General features: G+C 35.9%; 3 protein-coding genes across 4 annotated transcripts; all 3 read left to right on the forward strand.

Moving 5' to 3' along the window:
- The first annotated feature begins 730 nt into the window (after positions 1-730).
- Positions 731-2,068, forward strand: LOC110604656 (protein SRG1). The gene is made up of 4 exons (XM_021742917.1): positions 731-979; positions 1,068-1,315; positions 1,397-1,721; positions 1,811-2,068. Exons 1-4 carry the CDS (start codon positions 731-733, stop codon positions 2,066-2,068), a joined length of 1,080 nt encoding a protein of 359 aa, XP_021598609.1.
- A 1,070-nt stretch (positions 2,069-3,138) lies between these two features.
- On the forward strand, positions 3,139-4,771 carry LOC110604654 (protein SRG1). The gene is made up of 4 exons (XM_021742914.2): positions 3,139-3,400; positions 3,477-3,724; positions 3,906-4,230; positions 4,308-4,771. Exons 1-4 carry the CDS (start codon positions 3,152-3,154, stop codon positions 4,572-4,574), a joined length of 1,089 nt encoding a protein of 362 aa, XP_021598606.1. The 5' UTR covers positions 3,139-3,151; the 3' UTR covers positions 4,575-4,771.
- A 2,034-nt stretch (positions 4,772-6,805) lies between these two features.
- LOC110604655 (probable 2-oxoglutarate/Fe(II)-dependent dioxygenase) lies at positions 6,806-10,888 on the forward strand. 2 transcript variants are annotated; one of them, XM_021742915.2, is made up of 5 exons: positions 6,806-7,101; positions 7,179-7,426; positions 7,971-8,034; positions 10,152-10,412; positions 10,570-10,888. In XM_021742915.2, the coding sequence occupies exons 1-5, from the start codon at positions 6,853-6,855 to the stop codon at positions 10,816-10,818; spliced, it is 1,071 nt and encodes a 356-aa protein (XP_021598607.1). In that variant the 5' UTR covers positions 6,806-6,852; the 3' UTR covers positions 10,819-10,888. The 2 variants fall into 2 exon arrangements, with proteins under 2 accessions (XP_021598607.1, XP_021598608.1); XM_021742916.2 differs by lacking the exon at positions 7,971-8,034 and having other exon boundaries at positions 10,088-10,412.
- The last annotated feature ends 10,269 nt before the right edge of the window (positions 10,889-21,157 follow it).

Here is a 21,157-nt window from a genome sequence, read left to right on the forward strand (position 1 = left end):
TAAATTAGTTCGGTTTAAAATCGAATTTAACTTAATAAACTAAAAATTAAAATTTTAATATTTATAAAAATCAAATCGAATTGATTTTGATCAAAAATTAAATTGAATCGAATTGGTCTGATTTGATTTAATTCAATTCGATTTGAATTTTTAATAATTTTTTTTTATTTTTTACATTTTATTTTTAATATTTTAAATTTTAATTGAAATAGTTTAACTTGATCTAATCTCACTATATTATTGAAAATAATATATTATTATCACTAATCTGTTCAATTTTTTTTATTTTGTTTTATTAAAATTGAACCGAAATTAAAAATTAAACTAAATCGAAATAAATAAAAAATCGAATTAAAATTTTAAATTAATTCAATTCGATCATTTTTTTTAATTTGAACCAAATACTGCTGGCTCTTAATAAATTCTATGAAGAATTTCAATTAATTCACACTTAATGATAAAAAAAAGCATATAAGTTCAACCATGATATTAAAACTAAATAAGTTCATAATCGGTAACCTTTGCCAAGAAAGTAAATTTTCCAAGTCTTCTTGCGTTGATGGCCATGAAAAAGAGAGGTGTGATTTTGAAAGAGATAAGAGACAAAAAAAATTTCATCTTATAAAAGGGGGCAGCTACCTGAAGCTTATGCATTCGTCGACGAAGCAAAGCATCCATTAGCTACTCTTACAAGAAGATTAATTGTCTCCAGCTATTCTAGCTCTCAGCAATGGCGCAGTCCAAGGCAACAAAACTTGGGAGCTCACTTCCTGTGCCAAGTGTTCAGGAGCTGGCAAGGGAGTCACTTAACAAAGTCCCATCACAATACGTGCGTCCTGATGTCGAGCCTTCGATTGCAAACAAGGCTGCTTTGCATCAAGTTCCGGTGATCGATATGCAAAAGTTGATTTCTGGAGATAACATGGATTTGGAGCTCGTCAAGTTTCACCAGGCATGCAAAGAATGGGGTTTCTTTCAGGTAATATCTTCCTGCATATAATTTATAGCTCTCCTTGGAGAATCACTTGAGAAAATTATGTGTTTAATTGATGTTTATATGATATTAGTTAATTAACCATGGAGCGAACAAGTCATTGGTGGAGAAAATGAAGAGAGAACTTCAAGAACTCTTCAATCTACCAATGGAGGAGAAGAAGAAGCTATGGCAGGAACCAGGAAACATGGAGGGATTTGGACAGCATTTTGTTGTGTCCGAGGAACAGAAGCTTGATTGGGCAGATCTTTTCTTCTTGAACATGCTTCCAGTTCATATGAGGAAACCCCATTTGTTCTCTGCACTCCCTCCTTCTTTCAGGTCCCTTTATTAACGAACTTGATTAATTAATGCTGTTTTATTGAGATGTAATTTTATGATGTATATAATTTTTTGTTGCAGAGAAGCTGTGGAAGATTACTCAGCAGAATTAAGAAATCTAGCCATGAGAATACTCCAACAAATGGCGAGAGCTCTTCGCATGGACTTCAACGAAATAAAAGAGAACTACGAAGAAGGATGGCAATCAATGAGAATGAACTACTATCCTCCATGTCCACAACCAGAGCTTGTCATCGGCCTCAACCCCCACTCTGATGCCGGCGGCCTCACTATTCTTCTCCAAGTTAATGAAATGGAAGGCCTCCAAATCAGAAAAGAGGGAGAATGGATTCCTGTTAAACCCCTGCCTGACTCATTTGTCATCAACATTGGAGACAGCTTGGAAGTAATATCAATTTAAGAAGTAACAAAATTTTTATAATATTGTTGACTGTAATGGCTCATTATGATCATATATGTGCTTGGTTTTTGCAGATACTGACGAATGGAACATACCCCAGCATTGAGCACAGGGCAACAGTAAACTCCTCCAAAGAAAGGCTTTCGATTGCCACATTTTACAGCCCAAGATTAGATGGAAGCATAGGACCAGCACCAAGCCTCATCACTCCACAGACTCCACCAAGGTTTAAAACAATGACTTCTGCAGACTACTACAAGGGCTATTTTGCTCGTGAACTCCGTGGAAAATCATACCTTGATGTGATAAGGATTCAGCAGGATGAACATTAACTCAAAAATGAATGAGTCCACTAAATAAAATTTTAAATAAATTAAGTATTGGAAAATGATTATGTAAGTGTGCTAAAATAAATTTCTTTAATATTTATAATTATTATAGTATATTATGCCTTTGGCAATTATAAATAAGAAATTAATGTACTGGAGAAATAATTTATCAATAAATCCTTAATTTCTATCAAATCCTTTTTTAATGAAAATATAAATAATTTATCTGATTTATTATGAATCTAAAATATAAATAAGTGAATTTTATTAAATTTTTTAATAGAAAATCCGAAATGAATAATTTCATCATCAATTTGTGATGATTTTAAAAGTCTATCTACTTGGTGGAATACGGAAAATTGAAATTGTATATAATAGTTTGTACCAAACTACTAAATAATTTAAATTAATTATTTTAGACCGAGTGAAAAGTGAATCTAAAAATTATTTGAGTCATTTTGGACTGGCCTGTTTTAAAATTGGTATCAGAACCGCCCTGAATCAGACAAATTATGTAGAGCTAGTCATTCTGTGAGGAAAAAGTTGCTCGTGTGAGATGAGGTGGAGCTGCTCGAGGTGCTAGTGAACTATAATACTCAATAATTCAATTCTGATTAAACAATCGTATTCGATTCAATTGCGAAAAGGAGAAAGATATATAATAGTTAATATGAAACTATTAAATAATTTATGTTAATTATTTTGAATTGGGTGAAAAGTGGATCTAAATATTATTTGAGTAGGTTTATACCGGATGGGTTTGTGTAATTTGACTTTTGAAATATGTTAAATTAATGTTAACCGTAAGTGAGAATGAATATTGTGGCATGGTAGACACACCAAAGCTTCAGCGTGAGAAGTGTTGTACAGATTGGTTACTAATTTCACAAAAGATGCAGCATGCACTCGATCGATGATAAAATTATTTTTAGATTTTTTTTTTTAAAAAGAAAAAACAAAAACTTGTATGGCTATCTTTTATTATAAAAAAAAAAAACAAAAACTTGTATGGCTATCTTTTATTATATATACACTAATCGATATTGAAAATCTTGCACTTCGATATTTTTAGAGGTGAGAAGAGTTATGGAGTCACAGGCAAAGCTAGGGACCTCCCTCATGGTGCCTTCAGTGAAGGAGATAGCCAAGGAACAACTCGTAGCAATCCCTCCAAGATATATACGCCATGATCACGACTCTTCTCCAGTAGCCCACACCAGTTCTTCACCCCAAGTTCCAGTCATTGACATGGCCAACTTATCAGCTTCTCAAGAATTGATGGCCTTGGAGCTCCACAAGTTCCATTATGCCTGCAAAGACTGGGGCTTCTTCCAGGTTAAAGTATTTTCATATGGGTTAAAATTACTGTTGCTTTCCAAATAAAATATGGATACGTATTAATTTGTTGCAGGTGGTGAATCATGGAGTGAGCTGTGCACTGTTGGAGAAAGTGAAGTTGCATACTGAGAAATTCTTCGATCTCCCAATGGAAGAGAAGATGAAATTTTGGCAAAAAGCAGGAGAATTGGAAGGATTTGGACAGCACTTTGTTGCGTCTGAAGAGCAGAAGCTTGAATGGGCTGATCTCTTCTACGTAGTTACCCTTCCCACCCATTTGCGAAAACCACACTTGTTCTCCAATTTCCCTCCCTCGTTCAGGTTCTCTCTATCTCTCTCCTAAAAATTCAATGATATACTACCTCAATCAAATCATAACAAATTGTTATAAAATAAAATTTAATAATTTTTATTTTTTTAACTTTGGTGTAAAAAAATAAATTTTAATACGTAGTTACACACAGTTAATCACTTAGAACATGACAAATTTGCATTGGTGTAGGGTTGCCCTTGAAGCATACTCAGAAGAAGTCCAAAGGATTGCCAACAAAATATTTGAGCTGGTAGCAAAAACTCTGGGAATGAAACCTGATGAAATGAAAGATTTAGCTGAAGAAGGGTGGCAAGCGATGAGAATGAACTACTATCCACCATGTCCAGAACCAGACCTTGTGATCGGCCTGAAGCCCCATTCTGATGCAACTGGCCTTACCATCCTCCACCAGCTCAACGACGTGGAAGGCCTTCAGATTAAGAAAGATGGGATGTGGATTCCTGTGAAGCCAATTCCCAACGCTTTTATCATCAACATTGGAGACATGTTAGAGGTGAATATATATAATCCTACATGCTAAAATTTAAATTTTGAGAAAATTTTAAATTAGTATCAAGTTTTGTTTTGCAGATTGTGACTAATGGAACTTATCGTAGCATTGAGCATAGAGCAACAATTAGCTCCAGCAAAGAGAGGCTCTCTATCGCCACATTCCACAACCCAAAACTTGATGGCGAGTTGGGTGTTGCAGGCAGCCTTGTTACTCCTGAAACTCCACCGGTGTTTAAAAGAATGTGTGTTTCAGACTATTTTAAGGGATATTTTTCTCGTGAACTCCATGGAAAATCATTCATCGAGGTCTTGAGAATCCCTAATCATCAAGCTCAACCCAACTAAATCAAGCATAATATATAACAGAATAAAGAGGGATTAATACATTTAGTACTTTCTAAGCATATTTTCCCGGAGAAATTTTAACCTACAACGTATATGTATAACAGTTAAATATTAATTATTGATTATGATAAAATCTGTGTCAATGGTTATAATAAGACTGTTGTGCATATAACTGTTGTATGTAATTTCCATATATGATAAGGAATAAATGAAATTTTATTATTATTATTATTATTATTATTATTATTATTATTATTATTATTATTATTATTTTTCATAAAAATAATACTGCTTGATATTGTATCAACCCAAGCACAAATTCTAAAAATTCAACATAAATCCAAATTTGACCCGATAGCTCAAACTAGCTAAGCTTTTATTTGACTGATATGAAATTAAGAGCAGGGTTTTTAATTTATTTTTTAATAAATTGTTTACTTACATTATTAATAACCATAATTTAGTTTAGTCTCAAAATTATTAATTTATTCTTGCCGTAAACGTTCTTTAATTATTAATTTATTCTTGCCGTAAACGTTCTTTAATTATATTGTATGAAATATCTACATATGAGTCCTATATAGGGCGAGCATTATTCAGTTTAAACTGAAAAAATCGACCGAATCGAATTAATTTAAAATTTTAATTCGATTTTTTATTCATTTCGGTTCGATTTAGTTTTTAATTTTAAAAATTTCAATTATTTCAATTCAGTTCAATTTTAATAAAAAAAAAAATCGAACCGAACCTATTAGTGATAATAGTATATTATTTTCAATAATATAAAGAGATTAGATCATATTAAAATTAAAATATTCGAATTAAATATTAAAATATTAAAAATAAAGTGTAAAAAATAAAAAATTTATTAAAAATTCAAACTGATCAAATCGAACTGAATCAGATCGATTCAGTTTGATTCGATTTTTGATTAAAATCAGTTCGATTCAATTTTTATAAATACCAAAATTTTACTTTTTAATTTATTCGGTTCAATTTGATTTTAAATTGAACCAACCGAATTCACTCTATCCTATAGCAATTTGGAAATTTAAAGTCATATGATACAATAGATTAGTCTTATGAAATTATCCCATTTAAAGTCTTGAGCTTTTTAAAATAGTCATTTAAATTATTAAAATAATAAATTAAATCTAATATTAACCCATCAAATTTCCGTTTTAAAAAAATGTAAACCCTTAAATAATAGTATAATAATTATTGAAGCTCCTATTAAATAAATAAATTTAATTTTAGTTTTAATAATTAAGTTTATAAATAAATTATTTTAATTTAAATTAAAAATGAATAAATAAAATAGTTTTATAAATTATAAAATAAATAAAACTTAATTATAATTATAAATATTTAAATTAAAAATTAATATTTAAAATCATTTAGTTAAAATAAGACAAAAAGTATCCAAATTTTCCCTTTATTTTTCACCAATAAAACATTACATTTTAACCTCAAAATTTCTTTTAATAAAATTTTAAAGTATGCTAAAAATTATAAGATTATTAAAATTATTTATAAAACTCTACATATATGATAAATAAAAATCCATAAAAATATAATGAAAATTTAAACTATAAAAAATACTTTTATATTTTTTTGATATAATTAATAATATAAACTATAAAAAAATATGAGAATTATAAGACATTTTATTTATTCTTTATTTATAATATAGTTTAAATTTCATATCTATATAATGAAATAAAAATTAAATTTTAATGTGTATTTTTACTTTCATTATCTATTAAACATATAAAGTAATAGTCTCTATTTTTTAATGATACTTAAAAAAAAATTAATAGAGGCTTTGTAGTAAAAATAGGGAATTTAATAAGAAGAGAAAATTAAATTATTTTTCTTAATATTTTTAATAAATTAAATTTAAATTTTTATAAACTCTTACTAATATTTTGTTTTTTATATATTTTTTAAAAATATATTTTTTAAATAATGTGGCTTAAATGATTTAAATTTTCGTTTTTAGTTTACCCACATAATTTTTAATAGAGTTAAAATTATGAACTTAAATGAACATTTTAAAAAAAAAAGTAGTACTTAAATAATTATTTGAGCATATTTAAAAATTAGTACGGTGAGTTGTGACAACCAATTATTGATTATATTTTTGTATTTCCCATCTAAAAATTTTCGGACAAAGGCAGCAGCCGCCGCCTTGTGGACCTGTAATGTTTAATTTTTGACCTTATTAAAAGGTGCCCGTGACGCAACCATCCAAGGACTTGCAAAACAGAGTGAGAAAATGGAAGCAAAAGAAGCGGCGATGGGTGGCTCTCTCCAGGTGCCCAGTGTGCAGGAGCTGGCGAAAGAGCCACTCACCGCAGTCCCATCAAGATACGTAAGATCTCCTCAAGACCTTCCATACATATCTGATAACTCCCCACCTCCTCCGCTCCCTGTCGTTGACCTGCAAAATTTGTTTTCTGAAGAATCTGTGGGTTCTGAATTGGACAAGTTTCATTCTGCTTGCAGAGATTGGGGTTTTTTCCAGGTTTTTGTTTTTTTCTTCGGTCCATTTATATAATATTACTGGGTTTAACTGGATTTGATGATAATATCTGTATGCAGCTGATAAACCATGGAGTGAGCCTCTCGCTGGTGGAAAACTTGAAACTGGAGGTTGAAAACTTCTTTCATCTTCCACTGAATGAGAAGAAGAAATATTATCAAAAAGCTGGAGATGTTGAGGGGTTTGGGCAAGCTTTTGTTGTGTCCGAGGAACAAAAGCTGGACTGGGCAGATATGTTCTTCATCACTACCCTCCCAGTTCATTCCAGGAAGCAGCATTTGTTCCCTGAGCTTCCTCTTCCATTAAGGTCTTTTCTCTCCCCTAAATACTCTTTTAAGGATTTGAAGTCACTGGAAAGTCCTTTACACGTGTTCTGGTCAGGTGTACATACATAATCAATTAAAATATTTTCTATATATTAAAATTATAATAAAATTATTAAAATTAGATAAAAATTTTTCCTTAATTACACAAGAGTGTAAGAGTAGTATGTTGTTGGATTTAATTTGTACCTAACAGTTTAAGCGTTTTAAAAACTAAATCGTTAATGATTAAGATGCAGTAATTTCATAAATGGTATAATGAATTTTAATTGATTTATTTTGTTGAATATGCTGGAGATTACAGTTAAATCAACAGTAAAACTAGCTTAGGGACAATGACTCATGGCCGACCAGACATGATCTTTTTTTAAATTCTTCACTTTAAGAATAGTTAGAAATAAAATAATTAAATTAAATTCGTGCAAAATTTTTAATTTCAAACAATAGGATCATGTTTAATCTAATGCAAAGATCCAAATTTCTCAAGAAGTAGCATGTAATTGTTTTTCCTCATTTATTTGCCGGTAGAGAAACCCTAGAATCTTACTCTGCAGAGATGAAAGATCTGGCAATGAAACTCATAAACTTAATGGTAAAAGCTCTCAGAATGGAAGCTGTTATCCGTGCTCCCAGTTCTGCCAAGAGCTGCTCTCTAGTCTCTCCGGCTTTCGGTCTACGATCTTCTCTTCTCTTTTCGACCATTTTTCCAAGCGATAGCCTCCTTCCAGCTCTTCACTTTCCGGTTCTCGTATCGACTCGGAGGAATAACTCTCGACTTCGTCATTTTCAATGAGTTCCCTAACCATTCGGCCCCTTGCTTTGACTGTCGGCTCATTTTTTCTACAGGTCTCTCTACCTTCTTCGTTCATCCTCCTGCTGCTTTGCTGAGGGACTTGGTGGTTCAAGGTAGTCTGGGGCTCATTAACATTGAAACCCTCGGCCATAGGTAGTATGCTAAATGGGGTGTTGAGTCCCCTTTGTTGTAATATTTTCCCTAGCTAGGGGGCGGTGTTCTGTAGTTGGATAGCCATATTTTATAGTTCTTGGTCAGAAAGGATGGTTCTAGGCATGTTTTCTGTCGAGTTCGATGAGGGGTTGAACAATACAGGTGATTGGTTTGATGGGCTCGTAGGACTGGAAAATGAAATTTGTTGATCTTTATGGGTAGAATTTAGGTCGTTTGGGGTATTTCCAGTGTGGTTTTCACCGTGATTCGCCATGTGGATCTCAGTGGGTGTAGTGAAGATGAGAACTCCAGTGATGAAAATATATCCTTAATCCCCACAGACAGTGCCAATTGATAATCTGAGATCCAGAAAAGAGTAGGATTTTGAGTATGTGTATATTGACTTAGTTTGAATGGTTTACGCCCTCTTTTTTTTATTCTTTTTTTTATTTGTCCTCTAGTAACGTATAACCGTTACCCTGTTCTCCGGCGTCAGTGCTGACATGGTTTTAAATGTAAATAGATTTGTTTCCCGCTGATCTATCAAGTCAGGTGAGCTGAATCTCTCTTTATTGAATCCAAACCCATTATGCGGCCTGCTCAAGCGCAATCTAAATTACGTGCCAGTAGATAAGTTTGCATAATAAATTTTGATGGATTACAATTTGACTTTCCTACATGAGTTCGATTATTCTCCAAATGATAGAGGCCAGTGGTCATCGTCAATTATAAAATTGTAATGAATTTTAGTTGATTTATTTTGTTTAATATGCTGGAGATTACTGTTAAATCAACAGTAAAACTAGCTTAGGGACAATGACTCAAGGCCGACCAGAGATGATCTTTTGTTTTTTTGTGTGTGCATGTGTTTGCTCAACCACTATGTTTTTTATTTTCTAGATAATCTCATGTGTCCGCTGCATGTGGTTCTTAATTTACTTTTAATTAGATCCACAGATCTTGAACAAATATATATATATATATATATATATATATATAAATAATTATGTTTAAGGTCGGAAATTAAGAGTAGTTTGATCGGGTTTTTTATTTATTTTTCTTAAATAAAATTTTAAATTCGTATAAATTTTTTTTTTCACTTTTTTCACTTATATTTAATTATTGTGTTTCAATAGTATAAAAACATCATGTAAAAGACAAAAAAAATTTAAACACAATGTTTAATTACTATACTTAAAAGTTTGTGGATAAAATTTAAATTTATCTAATAAATTTTAATTTTTATCTATAATTTTACAAATATGGTCCAAATTAAAACCTTCATTATAAATTAACCTAAAAGTTTAGGGTTAGACAACCTTTTTTTTTTTAAATTAAAAAAAAAAAAAGAAGAAATTCTTCACTTTAAACGCAAAAGTTTGGTGCTTTACAACCTTTTTCTTAAATTCTTCACATTAATATTCTTTCCTTTTGTCACGATTCACAATAAAAAAATTTAAATAAATTTTTGAAAAATTATATAAAATTTCAATTTTTTTGAAATAAAAATTTTTTAAATAAAAAAAATTGAACTCTCTAATTTGAAACTTGAGAATAGTTAGAAATAAAATAATTAAATTAAATTTTTACAAAATTCTTAATTTCAAAGGATAGAATCACGTTTAAACTAATGCAAAGATTCAAATTTCCTTTTCAAGAAGTAGCATATAATTGTTTTTGTTCATTTATTTGCCGGCAGAGAAACCCTAGAATCTTACTCTGCAGAGATGAAAGATCTGGCAATGAAACTCATAAACTTAATGGCAAAAGCTCTGAGAATGGAAGCTAGAGAAATGACAGAAGTCTTTGAAGAAGGAACACAGTCTATAAGAATGAACTACTATCCTCCATGTCCACAGCCAGAGCTTGTGATGGGGCTCAACGCTCATTCAGATGGTGGAGGACTCACCATCCTCCTCCAACTCAACCAAATGGAAGGTCTCCAAATAAAAAAAGATGGGAAGTGGGTTTCTATCAAGCCTCTCCCCAATGCCTTCATTATCAATATTGGAGACGCTCTAGAGGTAATAAAGATTAAAAAAAACAAGAGTCTCTCATTTTTTGGAACATGTCCTCTAATATTGTCCTCAAATCTTACAACCATTGTAGTGCCAAAACTTCAGTTTCTTCAATCTTCCATCATTAGGTCATTTTCTCAGGGGTGGTTTATTGATTTGGCAGATTTTAACAAATGGAATGTATCAAAGCATAGAGCACAGAGCAACAGTTAACTCGGTGAAAGAGAGACTCTCCATTGCCACATTTTACAGCCCTGGGCTTGAGGGAGAATTGGGTCCAGCTCCAAGTCTCGTAACTCCTCAAACTCCACCATTGTTTAGCAGAATCAGATTTGAAGACTACTTGAAGGGATATTTTTCTCGTCAACTCGATGGAAAATCATATCTTGATGTTATCAGGATTGGAAAATGAAGGTTTCAAGATTATGTTTAAAATAAATTACATCGAATATTGTCTAATCGATATCTAAAATTAATGCAAATTTATCTGAACTTATTTGATAGAACTATTTTTTATATTATTATTTAAATAATTTTGCACTTATGCTATTACTTATTTGAAACTACGCAGTTAAGAATTCTATAGCGTCGTTTCTCTTCATCGGGAGTTAACTAAGAAAAATATAAAATTAAATATTTATTTTATTATTAATTTAAATAAATTAAATATTTATTATTAATAAAATATAGTGAGTGCTATAATCCCGTGCTCCACTAAACATGGTTGTGCTTGTGAGTTATGATGGATTTGACACTAGCGAGCTCATTGTGGTTTCTAGTAGTATCAGCCGTGAATTCTCCAAATTTTTTTTAAAAAAGAAAGATTGTTGTAGAAGTCTCTGGAAATATATAGCTTTAAGGTAAATAATATAGTTTACAAAATTTCCTCACAAGAATTAATACAATGATAAGTATATTTAAATTAAAAAATTTTAGATTTTATTTTTTTAATTTTTTATTTTTATTTTAAAAAAAATATAATTTACAAAATATATGAAGAAACAAGGCTATTTTATCGCTATAAATTATTAAAATCAACATTACATAATGATAATAAATAAAAATTTTATTAGTTTTTAAATTATAAATTAAATAAATATTTTTTAAAAATATATTTTTTATTATTATTTAATATTTAAAATTTATTAACTCAACACCCTATCTTTTTTTAAATGAAAAATTAAAAAATAAATTTTTAAATTTATTTAAATATATTTTATCACAAAATTAAATTTGTGGAGCCTACCTTAACGTCATATTATTAATAATAAAACTCTAAAATTTTAATATATAACACTTTTGGTGTGATGGGTCATATCTCCGTCTTTCTATTACTAAATTTGGTGATTAATTCTGTTGAAAAAATATGGAGAAGAGGAGGCCACGTAATCCGTCTACAAAGTGAAGTGGAAGCAAATTAAATAATGCGTTTCAGAATATTAAAGGCAGAAGAAATTATTATTTAATTTTTATATTAAAAAAAATAATATTTTAATTTAATTTTTGAATTTTAAAGAAAGATATACTTATTTAAACTTTCTTTTAACTATTTTTATTATGCATCAAATAATTAATTTTAATTTAAATAGTTACATAATTATTTATTAATATTAAATTTAATTATAATAAATAAATATCAATTTAGTATATTAAAATAAAAATCAAAGAATCCAATACATTCTCTTAAAAATTATTGTCTTATTCATACGTCTAATGAATTGATTGTTTACGATCATCTCATATTGTTGAATATTTTATTCATTGAAAAATGAAATTTTATCAGTTAAAAATATATATTTTATAATTTTGTATCCTCAAGATAACTTACTTATATTAATCAAATAAGACTATAAATTTGTTAAGAGTATTTTAAAAGTAAATCAAAAATAGTTTTCTTCTGTTTATTATCAATAATTTATTTTAATTATTATTATATATGTATAAATGAGGGCAAATTTTAAGAAAGTATATTTATATTTTTAATTTTTTAAAATTATTTACTGAATTATAATCTTAAAAATTATATATATAAAAAATATATTATTAATATTATTTTATTGTTACTGTTATGATGTAAACTGTAGAAGAATATTATTATTATTGTAACTGTGCTTTGTTAAGGTCTGGTTATTTTAGTTTCAACTCTTTAAGGATTTTTGTGTTAATTTTTTTTTTAACCGTGTATTGCACGTGAAATAAATTTAGTATAAATAGTTTCTTTTGTACATGACTGATTTATTATCAAGATATTTGAATGATTATTTATTTCTCTTTCTTCACATAGTATTAGAGCAGTCGAGTTTTTAGGGTTAGAATTCAGTGAAGGCTGCAATATTTTTCTCTCAATCCATTTAGCTGGATCTTAAAAAAATGGAGAAATGACGGATTCAATGCCTACAGTAGAAACTAAGGCGTCCAGATCGGGAAAAGATAAGTAGCATGCAGTGGACAATTTGAATGGTGACCCGTTTTGTTTACAATCGTCTGACTATTCAGATATGATTTTGGTCTCAGCTTCTCTGATAAGGAATATAAACTTCAGATCTTGGAATAGAGCTATGCAAATAGTGTTAAGAATCAAGCAGAAGTTAAGTTTTGCCGATGGTACCATTCCGATGCCAAATAAAGATAATGAGTTCTATGAACAGTGAAAGAGATGTGACTATATGGTCCCATCGTGGATCTTGAGTTGGATCTCAAAGGATCTCATAAATGGTTTCACATATATGGCTTCTTCAAGAGATTTGTGGTGTGAAATTACAAAGAGGTTTAAGGAGAGTAATGGTTCTTAGATCTATGAATTATATTGTAATACCCGGCTAGAGTCCAGCATCGGAATTCTACTTTCCGGTGGAATCCAAGATGTCGGAATCCTCTAGAAGGGTAAGATTTGTGTTTTTCTAAAGTGTTTAAATATGTTTTCATGGTTTTAAGTGTAAAGGAAATGAGTTTTTGAAAGAAAAGCACCAAGGAAGAAAAGTCAGGTTCGGCCGCCGAAGGTGATGTTCGGCCGCCGAACATGCATGGCTTTTGGTTTCACGTTTGGCCGCTGAAGGTGGTCTGGCCAGCCACCTATAAAAGGCCCTAGGTCGGTGAAATGGATAAGATTTCTTCCATTTTCACAGACAGAGGTGAGACCATGATCTCCCTTGAGTGATCTTCATGTTTTCTTTAAATCTTGCAAAGTTTTGATGAGCTTTATATTGTTTTGTAGCTTTTGAGCTAAAAACCCAGATTTTGAAGTTTGGAAAGTTTGAGAGTGAGTTTCTCTACATCTCCATGTTAGGATCACCTATCCTCTCGATCTTCAGGAGGTAAGTGTAGATCCTTAACTTCTTTGATGTTTTATGAAGGTTTTATGGAGGTTTTTGGGTAGAGATGCATGATTAGGGTAAGTTGAGTTTTTGGTTGATTTGTGGTCAAAGCATGTTTTTGTGTTTAGTTGTGTTGCTTGTTGGGGTTTTAAGTTAGTTTTGGACCCCTTTGTGCCTATGCTTGAGTATATGTGTGTTGTAGAGTTGAGGTTTGCATGTTTGAGAGGATTGGAGGAAGTTGTGCATGAAGTTGAGCAGGGTTCTGCCTTACTGGAGAACCCAGTTTCGGCCGCCGAAGGAAGGTTCGGCCGCCGAACATGCTAAGGAGGTGGTTTTCGCTGCCGAAGCTTGCCTAAGCTTGCCCCCGAAAGTTTGGACTTTCGGCTCTAGAGGGGCGTTTCGGCCACCGAAAGTGCTGCCGAACATGCATGAGTTTTGTCTCTGGAGAAGACTTTCGGCAGCCGAAGGTGCCGCTGAAAGTGCCTGACTTTCGTCTCTGGAGGGGACTTTCGGCCGCCGAACCTGCCGCTGAAAGTGCCCTGTCCAGCCTTCTTTTGCATGTTTTACTTGATTGTTTTAGGATATTTTAGGGGGATTTTGGAGAGTATTCTAGAGTTGTTCTTGAGTTAGTTTGGTCCCTCATTTGAGTCCACCTGTGTAGGAGCGGACTAGAGGAATCAAAGAGATCAGCAGTGAGCACTGCTTCAGAGTTTTCAGAGTCAGTTCCGAGTCAGCCAGAGGTGAGTGGAACTAAACGTAATCTTTTTAAATGAGAAATCAAATACTTTTAGCATGTATCATGCACCATGAATATGCAATAGGTTGTTTGCATTAGAACACGAAGATGTTGCATTGCATTTTATGTTGTTGATGTGGATGGAATGTGGGTGATCCATTAGTCTCTGAGAAAGACTAGGTGCCCATTCTATGCCCTGGCACGAGTTATGAGGAAGTCCAGGTGCCCATTCTACGCCCTGGCACGAGGATAGGATGTCGGGACTATTGGTGACACATTCATCATTGCTGTGAATTGTCTGTGATATGATGTATTTCATTTGAGCATGTTTAATTAACATGTTTTGCTGTTCTACTCACTTGGCTAGTATAGCTCATCCCTCTCCCTTAACCCCAGTCTTACAGGTTCAGAGTCTAGAGGGAGTTCAGCAGAGTTCAAGAAGAGTAAAGAGTTATGTAATAGCATAGTGTGGACATGTATTTTGTAAAAGAATTGTTGTAGTAATGTATAGAATTCAGTAGTGTGCTTGACCTATTTGTATTGTAAATCCCTTTTGTATACATGGTTGGTTTATGTAATGGTGCTTTATTGATGAGTATGAAAAACCAGGCTTAACATAGTATGAGTCTTAACCCGTCTAGAGCAATGATGAAGGCTCTAGTAAGGGGTTCTGTTGTACAGAGATAGTACATGCTCAGGTTGAGCCTTGGTACAGAGAAAAGTTTTATGTTTTTACAGAAATTGTATGATCATGTATGGGATTTTACAGGTACACAGAGAGTATAGTAGGCTTGCTACGGGTCCCGGCGACCTTAAGTCGACCTGGATCCTAGCGCCGGTAGCGGTCCGATTTTCGGGTCGTTACAGATTGGTATCAGAGCCCTAGGTTCATATGGTCGGACCTATAGAGAGAGTGTCAGGCTCATAGAGGTTATAGTTGGTCAAGCACAATAGGAAATCATGTCCACTAGGATAGGATGTTGAGTCCTGTCTATTTGCTGATGTGAAATGCCATGAGTTATGCATGTGCATTATTGTTAGGTGATGTTTATATGCTGATGTGTGCTGTTATGTGTTATTTTCCAGTAAGCTAAGATGAGAGGAACTCGTCGATCTGCACGATTGACTGGAGTCCCACCAAAAAGTGAGGGTACAGCTGCTCGTCCTCTTGCTTTGCCAAGGGCGAGGTCTCAGAGATCAAGCAGGGAGGGTACGTCAAGGGACCCTAGAAGGTCTTTTGACGAGAGCAGAAGAGGAACAGATAGAGGAGGAAGGTCAGATGAAGTGAGGGAGGCTATGGATGTTGATCAGCAAGGAGAGGAAAGCATGGGTATGGGCAGGTCTGAAGAGGGTATGGGAGAGTCTCAGGGAGGCGCTCAGGCCTCGGGGTTTGGTTATCCACCCCACTATCCACCCTTTCCACAGGGCCCGGGGTATCCGATGGGGGGTACGTCGGATTACTCTAGTTTTACCCCATATCCTACCTACATGCCTTATATGCCTTATCCTCCATTTTACCCACCATATCCTATGTATCCACCCACACCTTTCCATCCCAGTACAGCATACCCAGATCCAAGTTCAGTACCTCCTCCACCACTAGAACCAGAACCAGTAGCCCCTGTTGTCCAAGTACCTCAACCTAGCTCAGCTGAGGGAAGTAAAGTGAAAATGACAGAGTACCTGAAATTGGATGCTCCTAAATTCAATACGGGAGACGATCCATTTGAGTACCTCAGAACGGTTAAGATGATATCCGATGAGTTAGGAGCGGATGATAGCAGAGCCATTGAGATGGCAGGGTTCACACTTAAATGCAAGAAAGCACGAGAGTGGTTCAAGAATTATGTGGACCCCAGGTTGGACAGTATGTCATGGGAAGAGTTCGCCAATGAGTTTGCAGGGTGGGCTTTTCCTGACAGTTCCAGGGAGATGAAAGTAATAGAATTTGAGCAGTTAAGGCAGACTGAAGAGATGAGTGTAGATGAATACACAGATAAGTTCCTGGATTTGCTTCAGTATGTGGGTCAGGCTTATGACACTGACCAGAAGAAGGCAAGGAGATATACCATGAGACTGCATCCCAGGTATTCCTCCTTGATTCTTCCAGCAGAGAAAGAGAGTTTCCATTCTATTGTGGATGCCGCCAAGAAGATGGAGGCGAGTGCCATTATTCAGGGAATAGTAAAACAGCAAGTGGCACAGCCTTCGGGTTCTAAGACCCCCAGTACAGCAACTTTAGGCAGCAAGAAGTGGGAAAGGGCAAAAGGTAAAAAGAACAAGTTTTGGAGCAAGATCAAATCTGGTCTGGGAATGGGTAGTGGCTCAAGCTCTGGCACAGGCAGTACAGTGTGCATGAGATGTGGGAGATCGCACAAAGGAGCTTGTCGGATGGGATCTACAGCCTGCTTTAAATGTGGGCAGGAAGGACATTTTGCTCGGGAATGTCCTCAGGCGACCTTTATGGCACCATCCCAACAGATGAGCTCAGGCAGTATAGCACAGCCAGCAGCTCCAGCCGTGCCTTAGAGCAGTGGCCAAGGCAGAGGGAGAGGGTCAGCCTCTTCGTCAGCAGCAGGTTCCCGAGGTGAAGGTCCTGTAGCCCCAGCACGGATCTTCACTGTGACACAGGAGGAGGCAAACACATCGAACACAGTGGTGTCAGGTAATCTCATCATTGGGTGTTTTGATGTGTATGCTTTGATGGACCCCGGTGCCTCTCACTCTTTTATTGCTTCTCGAGCCGTGGAGAGATTGGGTCTGATGATTTCTGAGTTAGAGTGTCCTCTCTGGGTCAGTGGACCCAAATGTGACCCATCAGTGGCAGTGTCAGTCTGTCGCTTCAGTCTAGTGTTCTTAGAGGGTAGATGCCTTCCAGCTGACCTAGTGGTTCTAGATTTGACAGATTTTGATGTCATTCTAGGGATGGATTGGCTATCTACATATGGAGCTACCTTGGACTGTAGAGACAAGGTAGTTAGTCTCAGAGACCAGGATGGGTCAGAGTGTGTCTTCAGAGGAGACAGGAGGGGTACACCCAGAGGTTTGATCTCAGCCCTTCAGGCTCGTAGGTTGCTTAGGAGGGGTTGTCAGGGGTTTCTAGCTCATGTGAGAGAGCTAGATAGTCAGGTTAGGGAACCAGCCTCGGTACCAGTAGTCCGAGAATTGCTAGACGTTTTCCCAGACGAGCTTCCAGGACTACCACCTGATAGGGAGATAGAATTCGAAATAGAATTGCTGCCTGGTACCAGACCTATCTCTATTCCTCCCTACAGGATGGCGCTAGCAGAGTTAAAAGAGCTGAAAGAGCAGTTGCAGGAGTTGGTAGATAAGGGTTTCATCCGCCCTAGTACCTCACCTTGGGGTGCTCCAGTGCTGTTTGTCAGGAAGAAGGATGGATCCCTCAGACTTTATATCGACTACAGGCAGTTGAACAAGGTCACTACTAAGAATAAGTATCCCCTGCCTAGGATCGACGATCTATTTGACCAGCTAGCTGGAGCAGGTTGTTTCTCTAAAATAGATTTGAGGTCCGAGTATCATCAGCTGAGAGTCAGGGAAGCAGATGTGCCAAAGACAGCTTTCAGGACCAGATATGGGCATTATGAGTTCTTAGTAATGTCGTTCGGGCTGACTAACGCCCCTGCAGCATTCATGGACCTCATGAACAGAGTTTTCAGCGAGTATCTGGATCACTTTGTTATTGTCTTTATCGATGATATCCTAGTGTATTCCAGAGATGCAGAGGAGCATGCCCAGCATCTGAGGATGGTTCTGCAGACTCTGAGAGAGCATGGCTTGTATGCCAAGTTCTCTAAGTGTGAGTTTTGGTTGAGGAGCATTGTAACAGCCCGGAAACCGAACTGCTACCGGCACTAGGATCCAGATCGACTTAAGGTCGCCGGGACCCGTAGTAAGCCTGCTATACTGTCTGTGTACCTGTGAAATCCCATACATGATCATACATTTTCTGTCAAAACATAAAACTTTTCTGTACTCCAAGGCTTAACCTGTGCATGCACTCTATCTCTGCTATTTTATCCCCACTCTAGGCGGATAGAACTCATAATGTTAAGCCTGGTTTTTCTCATATTCATTAACAATAAAAGAAACATACATAAACTGATCATGCGTTTACAACAAGGGAGTACAACTCTTATAAGTCAAGCACACGTCTATACATTGTACATCTCTTTACAATTACATGTCCACACTAGCTATTACATAACTCTTCTTCTTCCACACTCTGCTGGACTCCTCTCTGAACTCTGAACCTGCACAACTGGGGTTAGGGGAGAGGGATGAGCTATACAAGCCCAATGAGCAGAACTATAAAACATAATCTGAAAAGCATGATCTCATGGCATGCACAACAGCACATCATCTCAGGGATAGACATGACCACCAAAAATCCCAATACTAAAAGGATGCCTGGCCTAGCCAGGTCTTACAACCTCAATTTGCCTGGCCCAGCCAGGTCTTATCAACTCGGCCTGCCTGGCCCAGCCAGGTCTTACTATCTCTGCTGCCTGCTCTAGTCAGGTCTTACCTACAGATGGCTGCCTGGCCCGGCCAGGTCTTATAACAGAGCTTGGGCTATTGGAGTCGCCTTGGTCTATCCACAGCCTCATACGCATCGTATATGCAATGCAGCATATTCGTGAAACTAATGCAAGCATCCTACTAGACTCATTATGATGCATGATATATGCTCAAAGCAGTTTAGTGCTGAAAAGAGAAGTTCCACTCACCTCTGGCTGACTCTGGACTACCTCTGCAGGTTCTGAACCTGTGCTCACTGCTGACTTCCCTGATTCCTCTGGTCCGTTCCTACACAGGTGGACTCAAATGAGGGACCAAACGAACGCAAGACTCGCTCTAAGAAACTCCCCAAAAGCCCTCTAAACGATCCTAAAACAATCACATAAAACATGCAAAAGAAAGCTGGACAGGGCACTTTCGGCGGCATGTTCGGCGGCCGAAACCCCTCTCTAGAGACGAAACTCATGCATGTTCGGCGGCACCTTCGGCAGCCGAAAGTCTCGTCCAGAGACGAAACTCAACCTTCGGTGGCACTTTCGGCGGCCGAACCTTGCCTCCAGAGACGAAAATCCTAAGTTTCAGGGGCAAGCTTTGGCAGCCGAAACTGCCTCCACAAGGGGTTCGGCGGCCGAACCTGGTTTTGCCCGTTGGGCAGAAACCTGTTCTGTTTCATGCAGAACTCACCCAAACCTTACCTAAACATGCATATCAACTACTCCCAACTAGCACATACCATATACTTTACATAAAGAGGTCCAAAACTAGCCTAAAACCTCAAAACAACACAGCAAACAACACTTACACATGCCTAACCACTAAATCATGAAAAACCTCAACCAAAACCCTATTCATGCATACTATCCATACAACTCCCATAAAACCTTCAAAAATCATCAAAGAAGTTCAGGATCCACCCTTACCTCCTTAAGAACTTGAGGATGAGTGATCCTAACGTGGAGATATGAAGAAAAACTCTTCCAAAGCTCCAAACTTCCAAACTTTCTATTTGTGCTCAAAACCTTCAAAACGCACCAAAACACTTAAAACCCTTGGAAGATTTGGTGAAAAACATGAAAACCATGAAAGTCAACTTGGGAGAGGCTGGAACTCACCTTTGGCTGCAAGTGGAGGAGAAATATCCTCCTTCCACCGACCCTTGGCCCTTTTATAGGTGGCTGGCCAGACCACCTTCGGCAGCCGAACGTGAATCCGAAACCATGCAATGTTCGGCGGCCGAACCTTTGCATTTCTCCCTTGTTGCTTTTCTTATCACAACTCATTTCCTTTACCACGTGAAAACATTCAAAACTCTTAAAAACACCTGAAAACATATGTCTTACCCTTCTCGAGGGTTCCGACACTCAAGATTCCCCCGGTCTACAGAAAGGCCGATGCCGGACTCAAGCCGGGTATTACAAGCATTTCCTTCTTGGGGCATGTTGTATCAGCAGAAGGCATTAAGGTAGACCCTAAGAAGATAGAGGTTGTAGCTAACTGGCCCAGACCCACTTCAGTGACTGAAATTAAAAGCTTTCTGGGTTTGGCAGGTTACTACAGGAGGTTCATTCAGGACTTCTCAAAGATAGCTGCTCCTATGACCAAACTAACTAAGAAGAACCAGAGGTTCGAGTGGACGGACCAATGTGAAGAGAGCTTTGAGGAGCTAAAAAGAAGATTAACATCAGCACCGGTGTTAGCTCTGCCTGTCAGTAATGAGGACTTCACAGTGTTCTGTGATGCGTCCAGAGTGGGATTGGGTTGTGTTTTGATGCAGAACGATAGGGTGATTGCTTATGCTTCTAGACAGCTGAAGAAGCATGAGTTGAATTACCCCACCCATGACCTAGAGATGGCGGCAGTTATCTTTGCACTCAAGATGTGGAGGCATTACCTCTATGGGGTTAAATGCGAGATCTTCACAGATCACAAGAGTTTACAGTACATCTTGAGTCAGAAAGAGCTGAATTTGAGGCAGAGAAGATGGGTGGAACTGCTCAGTGACTATGATTGCATGATCCAGTATCATCCCGATAAGGCGAATGTTGTGGCAGATGCCCTAAGCTGGAAATCACTAGGCAGTTTGTCCCATATAGCAGCAGAGAGAAGACCAGTGGTGATGGAGTTTTACAAGCTCATCGACGAAGGGCTACAGCTAGAGT

Source organism: Manihot esculenta, chromosome 17, assembly GCF_001659605.2.
Source record: "Manihot esculenta cultivar AM560-2 chromosome 17, M.esculenta_v8, whole genome shotgun sequence".
Classification (NCBI taxonomy): domain Eukaryota; kingdom Viridiplantae; phylum Streptophyta; class Magnoliopsida; order Malpighiales; family Euphorbiaceae; genus Manihot; species Manihot esculenta.